The sequence below is a fragment of the Microtus oregoni genome, unplaced genomic scaffold (genome assembly GCF_018167655.1).
Source record: "Microtus oregoni isolate MIOR12 unplaced genomic scaffold, Mior012 000007F_ref0000211, whole genome shotgun sequence".
Taxonomy (NCBI): domain Eukaryota; kingdom Metazoa; phylum Chordata; class Mammalia; order Rodentia; family Cricetidae; genus Microtus; species Microtus oregoni.
In genome coordinates, this window is record NW_024543066.1 from 44,883,734 (window position 1) to 44,896,696 (window position 12,963).

The 12,963-nt window shown below is 47.0% G+C and overlaps 1 protein-coding gene across 1 annotated transcript; it reads left to right on the forward strand.

Annotated features, from left to right (window-relative positions):
* The first annotated feature begins 15 nt into the window (after positions 1-15).
* Positions 16-5,695, forward strand: Treml4 (triggering receptor expressed on myeloid cells like 4). Its single transcript, XM_041655123.1, has 5 exons — positions 16-76; positions 276-620; positions 2,606-2,690; positions 4,525-4,656; positions 5,668-5,695. Exons 1-5 carry the CDS (start codon positions 16-18, stop codon positions 5,693-5,695), a joined length of 651 nt encoding a protein of 216 aa, XP_041511057.1.
* The last annotated feature ends 7,268 nt before the right edge of the window (positions 5,696-12,963 follow it).

A 12,963-nucleotide genomic window follows, 5' to 3' on the forward strand; every position in this document is an offset into this window, starting at 1 on the left:
CAGAATCAGTGGGGCATGGCTTGGAGGGGCTCACAACTGCTATTGGCCCCTGTGCTGCTGCTGCACCTGGCCTCAGGTGAGATGGTTCAGGGCTCAAGGGGTTGGGGAGTGGGTCTAGAGGACAAGGGTCAGGCAGGAATCCGGCTGACCCTGTGACTGGGCATGACTTCAGAGCCACGTTCTGAGTTAGTGAGAGAAGTCACCCCATCTCAGCTCTCCTAGCCCTGTAAGCAAAGTATCCAGCTGGGGCTCTGACCTGACTGTTTGTTGTCCAGGTGTCTGGGGTTCGACAGTTGTTTCTGAGGAACTTCACAAAACGGTAGGACAGAACCTATATGTGAAGTGCCAGTACAAGCCTGAGGCGGGGCCTTACGTGCCGAAATCGTGGTGTCGTCAGACATCTTCAGATAGATGTAAGAGAGTGGTCACAACCTCCCAGCCTAGGAGGGCCGAAACAGAATCACAGCATGCAATCTGGGACTATCCTGAAGATGGCCACTTCATCATCACCATCACTCGGCTCACGGAGAAGAACTCGGCAATCTACTGGTGCGGACTATTTAATGTTTCCCACAATAAAATCAGAGTTCTCCGAAACATCAGCCTGGTGGTGTCTCCAGGTGAGGGTGAGATCCTTCTCCTAGGGACCAAGTGAAAACCTGTATCACTTCTCCCTTGTTTCTGTCAGCTCCAACCCTGCCACCTGCTCTGACTGAGGGGCACGGGATGCCCTGGCCCCTCGGACAGCTTCCCGGCTCTGGTACTGAGAAGGGATGTCTGCGTTTCATAGAACAGGGACCTGCAGTCTCTCCTGACTCTTTTTTATTTTAGCCTGACATGATGCAACTTTAATCCCAACATCTGAGAGGCAGAGGAAGGTGAGTCTCTGTGAGTTAAAGGCCAGCCCGGCTACAGAGTGAGTTCCCGGCCAACCAGAGACCCTGTCTCAAAAAAAAAAAGTTGGAATGTTTTTATTTTAAATTATATGCACTTGCTGGGCGGTGGTGGCGCACGCCTTTAATCCCAGCACTCGGGAGGCAGAGGCAGGCAGATCTCTGTGAGTTCGAGGCCAGCCTGGTCTAGAAGAGCTAGTTCCAGGACAGGAACCAAAAAGCTACGGAGAAACCCTGTCTCAAAAATAAAAAATAATATTAATAAATAAAAATTATATGCACTCACGGGCACAAGCCACATTTGTGCCAGTGCCCATGAGACCAGAGTGTAGGATGGCCTTGAGGCTAGACTCATGAGTGAAGTGAACACCCAGTGTGGGTACTGGGAACCAAACTCAGGTCTCTGCAGGAACAATCTGTGTTGTCAATGGCTAAGCCGTCTCTCCAGCCCTTGATTCTCTTTCTCACACAGGCAACCCATGCAGACCCTAAGGTGCAGATCACTGCTGGCTTAGGTGACCCCCAAGGACCTGCTCTGAGCTCCCCTATATCCTGTCACTCTTTGGGGTCGGACTGGATTCACCCTTCAGGACCCCACACAGTCATCTCTTTTTCTTTTACAGCGGTGCCCACTCTTCCTCCACGGACCAGTGCTGGGCTCCAAACAAGGATAGGTAGGTTTATGAGGAGGAAAGACAGATGGCCAGGAACACAGGGAGACTGAGACTCAGTGGGGCCTTCCCCTTGGGTGGATCCCCTAGAGACTGGCAATGAGGAAGCTCCATTCAGGGCTTTGAATACAGAGAGATGAAGTGTGCTGCCTGGTCCAGCGCCGCCCACTTCCCACTGGGAGGCCAGATTTGATGTATGCATAAAGATCCCAGGTCTAATCTGAGCGGGTTTAAAAACCAAACCAAGCCATAACATACAACATCACTAAACTACTAGGGGAATATGAATGAAAACCGCAGTGAGATCATCTCCCTCTAGTAAGATTACTCTTCCCCAAAACACAAGAGGTAACAGGCACAGGGAAGGCGTGGAGAAAGGGAACCCTGTGGTTAGTTGGAATGTAAATTAGTACAATCATGAAGACAGCCTGGAAGTATTGTGTCCTGCCAGCCTCTGGTCCCAGATCTTGGGTGGTGGAGGTGGGTGGATCTCAAGTTCACTATTTTGAGCTATGTGGTAAGTTCGAGGTCAGCCTGGGCTACAAGGAAATTTGGCGTTAAAAAAATTCTACCTGTGCATGGTGGCATGCCCTTTAATCCCAAGCACTCAAGAGGCCAGAGGCCGGTGAATCTCAGTGAGTTTGAGGCCAGCCTGTTCTATACAGGGAATTCCAGGCAAGTCAGAGCTACATAGTGAGAGAGACTTTGTCTCAAAAACTATATAACAACATCAACAAAGTGCTGATTTAAATAGACATTGGAAATTGATGGGTGGACACCAGAGGCTGAAAGAAGAGCCAAGAGTGAGTGATAGGTGGCTGGGCTAAAGAGTATTGATTTGGAGTGGGGGTGGGGTGGGGTTTGAGGTTAGTGTAGGTCAACATTTAGCATTGATGCCCTTATATACGTAAAAAAAATTTAAGTATAAGCTGAAGATCCCTGGCCTGAGAGGCTTTGAGATGGGGTTCCATCTAAAACCCTTCTCTACTTCCTCTCATGGTTCTTGGGACCTAGTCTTAATCTCGGTCCTGGTCATCTGAGCAACCACCATCTTTGTGTCCTTCTTAGTTCTGACGACTTCTCCGGAGGAAACCACTGGCTCTTTCACCCATGGCTCTCAGCACAGGTGAGTCAGGTGTCTTCACAGGGAGGGTCCTGGAAGGATGCCTAGGGAGCTCATGCAGTCCAGGAACCAGGGACCGCAGGATCATTCTAATGATGGCTGGACATCAAGATCTGCAGAGGACCCTCTGGTCCAGACGCGGAGGTGGAGAAAGAAGGACGGGGGTTGGCCGCAGGTCCCAAGCATTGGAGGAGCCATAGAAAAGACAGAGATCCAAATGAACTGGAATCCCTGTAAGGAAGGATGGAAAGGCAGACATAGCTGAAGAAAGAATAGATATATACATTTTACAGAATTGTAGGAAAAGGAAAGGTCTCAGGTTACAGACTCATATAGGGCTAGGGAGATGGCTCCATGATTAAAGAAAATATCTGCTATGTGAGCATATATAGTACCCGGGTTTGGGTCCCGGGCATCCACATAAAAATCAAAATAAATAAATAAATGAAAGGCAGATAACTATCTGGGCAAGGAGGAGATTTTTTGCTTGTTTTTTATTTTTTTCAGAAAACTTTAAATTCACACATCATGGGGGAATTAAACAAAGTGCATTAAGGAGGGCAGATTCTTTTTTTTTTTAAGATTTAATGTATTTATTATGTATACAGTGCCCTGCCTACGCACCAGAAGAGGGCACCAGATCTCGTTATAGATGGTTGTGAGCCACCATGGGGTTTCTGGGAATTGAATTCAGGGCCTATGGAAGAGTAACCAGTGCTCTTAACCTGTGAGCCATCTCTCCAGCTGCTCGGAGGGGGATCTATTCAACAAACAACTCTATGGGAATCGTTCGCAAGCAGACAGCAGACTGAGAAAAATTAACTTTAAGAAGATGAAAATAAACACAGCCGTGCAATTTATGGTTCACAAAGAAAACATGGCAACCCCAGTGGGAAATGGCAGGCAACAAGAAAGATAATTAGTGGGAGAGAAAATCTGAAAGGCATACATACATACATACATACATGTTCACACCCGCCAATGAGTTAAAATTACCAAGGGTCACATCACACCTCGACAATGACCAAAGCAGCGGGACACCCAGAAGTACTTTCAGCCAGGACTAGGACAGGATCCTGAACACTGAGCACAGTTGGTGGTGGCACAGACCCCTCCCACCTGTGAGAAGTCGGAGCCTGCTTGGGTTTCAGAACCTCCTAAAGATCAGCCAAAGTTTCACAACCCCAAAGATGTGCACCAGAAACTGCCCAGTTTGGACCAGGGTCACTAAGAAGTAGACAAGGTGACAATCCAGGTCCCCTTCATAAGTGGCTCTCTGTGCCCTCCTCTCCAGCCTGCTGAGTGCTGGTCACCTCCTCTCAGCAGACCTGTCTGTCTCTGTGACTGCTGCAGCCCCTGCTTCTGGGCCAGCTTGATGGTTTTCCAGCTGAGCCAGTGAAGAGGTTCCTTCCCCCAGCTGTTCAGATCCCCAGTCTGTTTTGTTACCCTTTCAATTGTGTTTCTTTTTTTTTAAAAAAATATTTTTTATTATGTATACATATTCTGCATGCATGTATGCTTTCAGGACAGAAGAGGACACCAGATCTCATTTTTAGATGGTTGTAGGCCACCATGTGTTTGCTGGGAATTGAAATCTGGCCCTCTGGAAGAGCAGCCAGTGTTCTTAACCTCTGAACCATCTCTCCAGCCCCCCAACTGGGTTTCTTATAAGTGGGTTTCTTCTCAGGCTCAGAGACCCCATGGCTCTCTTTCCCACTCAAGTCCACTGTCCCTCCAGAGCTCAGTCTGGGTCCTTGTGCACATAAACTCCAGCTGGGGGCTCTCAGAAGCAGATGGTGTCTCAACACAGGCTCCTCTTTCTGTTCCTTGCCTCCAGAAACCAGAGTTCTCCTTCCTCTGCTGGTGGGGTGTCCCCAAGGCTTCTGGTCTTTGTGCTGTGTGGAATCCTCCTGCTCAAGGGCCTGATGCTGTCAGTTCTCTGCGAGCTCCTTTACCGGAGGAGCTGCCGGTGAGTGGCTGACTTGAGGTGAGGGTGCTCTGTAGGATCCAGTGAGGATCACTGTAGGTTCAGTTTCCAGTGAGTGTGTATTAAATACACAGCAAGCCAAAGTAAAAGGTGAAATACAAGTTAGTAGTAGGGAGAGCAAACCATCGCCAGTGCTGACACTTACAACATCCCCCAAACTGAGGAGCCCATGGAAGCAGCAGCTGGAATTTCCAAGAGTCCCCAGAAGAGCAGTGTCTGAACGAACCCTCAGGTGAGGCTTCCAAAAACAAACAAATAGAAGACAGATACCATCAAATGTGGGGCTCACAACACCCCACAATATCCAGCTGGGGAAGTTGAGGCAGCCAGCTTTCTCCCCCCCACATCACCTTGCCATGGCTTCTCTGCCCCTGCACTTTCATCTAACAATGGTAACTTCTGCAGATGTTACCTTTGGCTGTCCCTGGGAGCAGGATGTGTTCACTCCTGGCTTGCTTTAGCTATTCCCTTCCCTCCCTGCTACAAGGTTAACAGGGCCAGGCCACTGGTACCCAAACAAGAAGCCTTGGAGGACACTTTGAAACAAACTTGCTTCATTCTGAATGGGGCAGGATAGAGTCTCATGTCCATAGGCAGCTCCTCGGTGAGCTCAAACACCACACATATACATGCACACACACACACACACACACACACACACACACCACGGACACACATATATACATGCGCACACACATGCACACATGCACACCCATACATACATACATAACCAGTGTAGTATATGTCACAGGCCGTAGATCTGGGGCCACGACTGTCCCAGGATGTATACCTGGGCAGATGGATGGAATGTTAGTTCTTGCACTTTCTGCCTATCCCTCAGACAATATCCTCCAGGAAGAGAGAGGCCCAGGGCCCTGGTGGGAAGGCTAGGGAGGGAGGAGAAAGGGAGAAGCTGCAATATAGCAGTCCTGGGCCAGAAGGAAGAATAGAAGAGCTTTGCTTTGTAAATTTCCCCTCCCCTTTCTTTCTCAGGGACCTGAGTATGCGGCAGAGACAGTGATGATGGAGGTTAGGGACTATGCCAGCCTTCCTGACGTCTCGGAGTCCTTGGGCACACGTAGCCACATCTCAGGGTATGAGAAGAATGCTTATTCTCCTAACCCTGCCTAGTGACCAGAGCTGCCCAACCGCTGCGTACTACAGCCCTACTGAAGCCATCAGGCAAGCACAGGGAGACAACCGCAGGTCCCCGCCTAAAATCACCAGCGAAGACTGTCACTTTGGTATCCAGCACCTGAAGATTCACACACTCCCAGCACGCAACTCCCCCAAGATGACCCAAGTTAATCTGCCCTGGGTGTCAGATTCTCAGTATCCCAAAACCCTGTTCCCCAGTGTCTCCCCAGAATCCTACAATGGTGCTTTCTCTCCCAGAACTCTCTCGGTCTCTCTCCTCAGCATCACATGTCCCATAGGCTCTGTTTCTGGAGAAACAGACCTGTGTTTGTCCACTTGTACTTACGTTCGGACTCTTAGATTGCCTCTGAGCAGAACACGGTAATGCCATTTCCCCTGGACTGCCTCTCCTCTTGCTCTAGATTCCTTTAAAATTAGAGAAAAATGACTTAAGTTATACAATGGGGGAATCAAGAAAGGCTGTGATCTGCAGACTACAAACAGAGGAAGCCAAGAAGTTAAAGGAAAAAAGTGGTTTTTAACAGGACAAAAAACTCCCCAGACGGCTCATCCAGCGCACATAGGCGCTGACCACCAGGGGGCAGTGTGTGTTGGGTTCTCGAGTGAGGCAATTTCATCTTCACATAGAAAGTCTGGTTGTACAAACTCGTGGGAGGTGTGGGTAGATAGGGGAACCCTTTAGGGAACAAAACAATGTCACATCCATAAACTAAGAAGAAGCCAGAGTGGTGTTCGGCACAGGTGACGTCCAGTACAGCCTGGACACTGGACATTGAGCATGGACAATCACTGTTGGTAGCAACCACGACAGGGCCCCCACGAAGACTGCACATTTTATTCTCTCTCTCTCTTTTTGATGTGTGGTAAAATAAAATGCAGAAATTTCTTCACAGATATTTCAGCTGATACCACACGGCTGCTATTTATCTGGGCACACACTTCCACTGCGTTTATCCTTCTTAGCCTCGTTCTTTATTTCCACTCCATGCCTTCAAACTGAGGCCATTACTCTCATGTGCTTGATAAGTAATACCGAACTTGTCTGAACTCTTACAAAAAGAGGCATTTTTGTGTGACTGTATTTCTTTTTGAGTGTGTGTGTGTGTGTGTGTACACATGCACACCTGAGTACTTTGCTTATAGAGATCAGAAAAGGGGCATCAGATCCCCGGCAGCTGGAGTCACAGGCAGTTGTGAGATGCTGGGAGTGGGTGCTGGGAACTGGACTGCAGTCCTCTGTAAGAACAGTGTGTTCTCTTGACCACTGAGCCGTCTCTCCAGGCTCTGTGTCTCCATTTTTAACTTCTATAAAATAGCATGATGCACTTTCCCCCACATGGTTCTCCTGCCCAGATACCCGGTCACGGCTTCCCAGGGCTGACACATACTCCATTGTGAGCACGCTCCCCACCAGGGGAGAGCCCTGGAGCCCAGGGTGCATTGCTGCTTTGCTCGCTCATCTTTACACGGTAATCAGTCCTATGGTGACCACCCCAGCAAACTCTCCTTCAGGATTTATACCCAGAGGAGTTCGTAGGATTTCAGAATATAAACTGCTGATGCCCCGTCTTTGTTTCTTGAACCACTACTGGACAACTAGAGATTACACTTCCTGTTCATCTACAGGAAGCAGGCAGCACCATTTGTGGATTGGTCTTCAGGAAGAAAATGAAGGGATGTTGGGAGCAGGAAGGTCCTCGTGCCCACAGGTCACCAGGGAAAACAGGAATGGCAATCATGCAGGATTGTTTTTCCAGAGAAGGATGTATAACCTGCTTTTCCATCCAGAAGGCCCGGAATTGGATGTGATTGACAGCCTGGTGATCTGCGTTATCTGTAGGGACAGGCTGTCTCAAACTCCCACAGCTAGGACCACAGGTGGCTAATAGCCCAAATGCCCTCTATGTTATCAGTACGTCTGAGGACTCTCCAGATCCTCCCCTAGGTGCTTAAGGTAGCACAGTAGCCTATTCTAGAACCCATGTTCTTGAAAGAAATGACATGTACCCTGAGTCGGCTCTCGATATAATTATGCCTCCTTCTGCACAGTGGATTGTATAATACCAGGAAATTTTTTTCCAGGTTGTACTGTGTTTAAATATGCTGACGGTGGTATCAACCCCCCAAAGTTTGATCACGCTCAGATAAATCAGGTTGAACCAAGTTTTCTTTCTTTCTTATTCACGGGCCACTTTACTGCCACCCGAGACACGTGCAGGGGCCCCAACAGTAGGAGGGACCTCAGGGGGTTTCTGCTAAATGGTCGTATTGTCAAACTGCCTTCGTGTTTGTGTGTATAGATAGATTTGTGCTGCTCTTAACCATGGGCAGGGTCAACTTTTTGCTGTGGACAGTAGTTAATGCTGAGATTCATAACTGGTCAAAGGGCTGAGAACAAGACAGGAAGTGACTGCTGAGCCCTGATGGAAAATCTCTATTACTCCTTTACCCTAAGCCTCAGAAAGCATCATGGGAGAGGGAGCAGCAAAAAAAGGTAAGAGATGGGGCTGGGGACGAGTGCTGTGGATGCTGCCATCAGGACAGGACAAGGCAATTGCACAGAGCCCTTGGCAGCAATGCTTTCCTTCACAATATCCAACTCATCAACATTCTGGCATGGGGAGGGGAGGGGACTCACAAGGCTCCACCCCTTACTGAGAAGCCATTTTCAGTTGCTAGCTGCTTGGGGAGAGAGAATCAGCTATGCACACAGGGGCCAGACTAATTGGACTCAGTGGCTCACAGTAAAAAATAGAAGAGGATACTTGTCAGGGTCGCCATGCGAAGAGACCCACAGGGAGCATTGGATCTCATGGAAAATGGCTGGGCCGTTGGCAAAGCCAACCTGAGTGAGCATTGGAGAGGCAAATCCCCGAAGACTACATGCCCTGAGGACCTCATGTTGTAGTTCTGCAGCCTTCGTGGTCACTGCATCCCTCGCATTCTCTGGGGTGTACGAAAACTCCCAAGGTTTCTAGCCCCTCAGTGGCCACTGTTACTGGTACTTATAATAATAGTGATTGACTTTTTCTAAGCATTGCTGCTGGGGCACATTAATGATTCAACCACCAGGTCCCTTACAAAGAATTTAGACACTTAGAATTGTTAGTAAGGTTATTAAGGAGTTTTTGTTAATGGCTTTGAGGTAGAAAGTCTTCGGGAACAATATCACATTTATAGAGGCATACTTTTTAATAGTTGAGCGAGGGACTCTTTGGGGTTAGGGGACAGCAACAAAGGCCGTACAGACTGACATACCTCTCTTGCTAGAATGGATAGGTAATCAAAGGCCATGATTAATTCCTTGTACCTATTTCTGCCCTTGCTTCCTGTTATGATTTAGTGAAAAACTGCTGAGGAGTGAGTATGCACTCTACAGACTTGAATAGAAGTGACTGCTTTTTTTCATATGCAATACTTTAAGTTTGTGATTCTTTTAAGTTTTTTTTATAAGATTACCTTTTGAGATAAATAATAAAACAATTGGTCCTTTCTTTGTAATTGCAAGATTCAGCCTGTCAGTAAAAGAACTGGCTGAGAAAAATATCTTGTTTGCTTACATTCTGTTAATCTATAACAAGTTTCTTGGACTTGAATGTATGTGGTTCTTGGGAATAATTTGTTTTTCACCCATAATATGTACAATGTAAATCATGTAAGGTATATGAAAAACATGCTGGGGTTTTTTTTTTGCTTGTATTCATTATAATCATTCACTTAAAAGATAGAATGTAACTATATTGTAATTTTTATATTGCTTGAAAGAATCTGCTGGGGTATATAAGCTGTAAGGGAAAAATAAAGTGAGTTAGAAGGAAGACACCAGGAAAAAGAAGGGAAGCATCAGGGTAGAACAGAGCAGGTAAAGGACAGGTAGAACCAGCAACAGAAAGAATAGTAGAGAAAAGGAGCCTTTATCCCTCAGAAAAAAGTCTGTGTGCTTTCTTGCCAACTCTGCATCTGGTTCCCAGTCTGTCTGATCTGCAAAAGGCTGGGCCCTCTGCAGACATGGAACTAAAAGGGGTGCGTGTGTGAGGAAGGCTTGAGGGTGTTTGGAGGAGGGAGTGAATCTGATTAAAATACATTCTACACATGTATTTGTGAAATTATTGAAGAATAAATAAGAATTAATAAAAGAGAAGTGGGAATGAGATCAAATACAACTAAGTGATGCAGAAGGCATGAGATATGTGATTCTCTCTATTCCTGTGCATTCTTGGGAAGGTTCGTGTGCAGATAGCATGAGTCTAAACACAAGTGTGTTGGTGTCAGCACAGTTGGGTGTGAATTGTATATGGCTGAATACAATTCTTGATTAGTTAAAACAGTTACTGGAAATTTTGTTACCTGGGAAATCAAGGCCCCTTCTTGAGGTCAATAGTTTCACTAATAAAAGATTTTAAGAGAGATGGAGAGTTGGCTTGGTGGTTAGAAGTGCTTGCTTCTCCCAGAGGACCTGGGTTCAGTTCCAGGCACCCACGTTGGGTAGATCACAAGTAACTCCAGCACAAGTAACTAATCCAGAATTAGATACTTTCTTCTGGATTCGGCAGACCCTGGAACACACACACACACACATACACACAGCGCTCGTTAGTTTTTGTCAACTTGACACAAACTAGAGTCACATTGGAAGAGAAAGTCTCAGTCGAGGAATTGCCTCCATCAGATTAGCTTGTGGGTAAGTTTGTGGCATTTTTGTAAAATCGATGGCTGATGTGGAAAGGTCCAGCCCACTCTGAAAAGCGCCAGCCCTGGGAAGATGGTCCTGAGCTATACAAGAACACAAACTGAGCAGGGCATAGGGAGCAACCCAGTAACCAGCACTTGTAAACATTGGGGTGTGGATGGAAAGGCAGTTGGGGGCCAGGGAATGCTGAGTGTTACAGTTCGGTTGGAGGAGTATTCTGGCAATCGGAGGCGGGGAACACTGTTACAGCTCAGATGAAAAAATATCCTGGCGGTCAGAAGTCAGGGAATAACACAGGTCACAGAAAGCATAGCAGCTTACAGCCCTACTCTTGAGAAATCTTTCCCCAAGGTAACAGCTCTGCTCCCGTAGGAGAGGGTTTCAGTACTGAAGTTGTTACAGCTTGACTCAGGAGCCCCAGAGTGTAACAAATGCTTTGCTAGGGGAAGGCTACCCCAGCGAAAGTGTTACAGCCCCTTGCTCCCCTCTGTCTCCGCTCCTGCTCCTACTGGAGTGGCGAAACGTCTTCACCCAAACCTCTTTCAAGAGATTTATTAGGAGGGAAGAGTCCAGGAGAGTGGCTGCCTCTTCCAGGGTGGAAGAAGAGCCTCTATAAACCAATCAACACAGGGCTTATATAGGGCTTTTTAGGGGTGGAGTTTTCCCAGGGAGAAGAAGGATTGGTTAGTTTTCCCTGCTCAAGGATTGGTTAGTTTAGTTGGTCAGGGACAGAGATGGCTGATGCCAGGGCCAAACTATGTTTCTTTCGCTGGTCGTTTTTTTAGCTTTTTGGCTCTAATTTTGGGGCCATGGCATGTTTCTTTCACTGGCACTAATTCTAGGGCCAAAGTATGTTTCTTTGGCACTGGTTTCAGAGTCAGGGTCCATTTCTTTGGTTCTGAGTTTAGGACTAAAGTATTTCTTCCACTGGCTTGGATCTCAGAGCTAGGGTGGGTTTCTTTCACTGGCTTTGGTTTCAGAGCCAGGGTGGGTTGCTTTGGTTGGCCTCTGTCCCATACAGCAGTCCTCTGTGGTCTCTGTTTCAGTTCCTGTTTTGGCTCCCTTGATAGAGGACTGTAAGCTGTAAGCCAAATAAATCATTTCCTCCCCAAGTTGTTTTTGATCATGTTGTGTATTGCCGTAATAAACAGAAAACTAGGGCAGTTCTCTTTCAGAATTTTTAGACCAAGAACTAAGAATGTTTCTGGAAATACTGCTTTTGGGTCCCCCCCCCCCAAGCTGCCCAGTCAATGCCTACCTTCTGCTCTCCTCAAAACTGCCAAAGACTAGGTCAGATTCACACATATAACACAGAAACACAAAGAATAGCAATGGGATGGAGATGGGTTGAGCAAACATTCGCAGCCATTTAGATGCTAAGAGGCAACATTTAGTTAAAGTACTTATGTGGTGTGAATGCACATAAGACTGTGCAGGCATGAGGGTGTGAGGACACGTGTGTGGAGGCATGAGAGTGTGCAGGTATGTGTGTGGAGGGCAGGGTCAATATCAGGTATCTTCCTTGGTCACTTCCATTTTATTGTTTTTAAGATGTGTGTGTATACATTTGAGTGTGTGTATATGCACATGTGTGTGTGCACCCGTGTATATGTATGTGAGTGCATGTATGTGTGTGTTATGGGTGTGTGTGTGTATAAACATGTGTGCTGTGTGAGTGTGTATATATGTGTGTGCATGTGTGTAGGTGTGAGGGTGTGTATGGGGGTTTGTGTGAGAGTGTGTACTGTGAGTGTGTATATATGTTCATGGATGTGTGTGTTTGTGTGTGTGGGCATGTGTGTGTTCTGATACTCAAAGAGGCCAGAAGAGGGCATGGGATTCCCTGGAGCCAGAGTTAAAGCAGTTGCGAGCTGCCTGGCGGGTCCTCTGGTGTGCTCTAGACTGCAGCACCGTCTCTCCAGCCCACTGCCGTATTTCTGGAGACAGAGTCTCTCTCCTAACCTGGAGCTCATTTACTCGGCTAGAATGGTTGGCCAGCAAGCCCCAGACATCCACCCATCTCTGCCTACCCTGTACTGCGATTACAGGTCTGCACCTCTGCACCCGGCTTGTTACATGCACACTGGGATCTGAACTCAGGACTTTCCCCACCAAGCCATCGCTTCCCTGCCCTACTACAGCCTTTGCCTATGTTATCTTGGTATCTTGACCTCAAAATTATCTTAACACTTACCACCACCATTTAAAAACTTGTATTAACATCTTAATACCTAAAAGTTACCTTCCTTTGAGTTTTTGAACATAGTAGGACACATCAGCACACTGTCAGTGTTCCTGTTGGGAAGCCCAAGGCTGGCAAGGTTTTCCCTCCACTCATCTAGTTTATTTCTTTGAAACATTTTTATAATTTTTCTTTGAAAATGATATTATAATGTCTTAATGTGAAGTATATAATTACTCATTCTATTTGGATCTCAGAA

Coding starts and splice junctions, on each gene's coding strand:
- Treml4 (XM_041655123.1), top strand. CDS start 16: ATGGCTTGGAGGGGCTCACAACTGCTATTGGCCCCTGTGCTGCTGCTG. Junction 621..2,605: donor CAGCCTGGTGGTGTCTCCAG/GTGAGGGTGAGA, acceptor TGGTCATCTGAG/CAACCACCATCTTTGTGTCC. Junction 2,691..4,524: donor ACCCATGGCTCTCAGCACAG/GTGAGTCAGGTG, acceptor CCTTGCCTCCAG/AAACCAGAGTTCTCCTTCCT.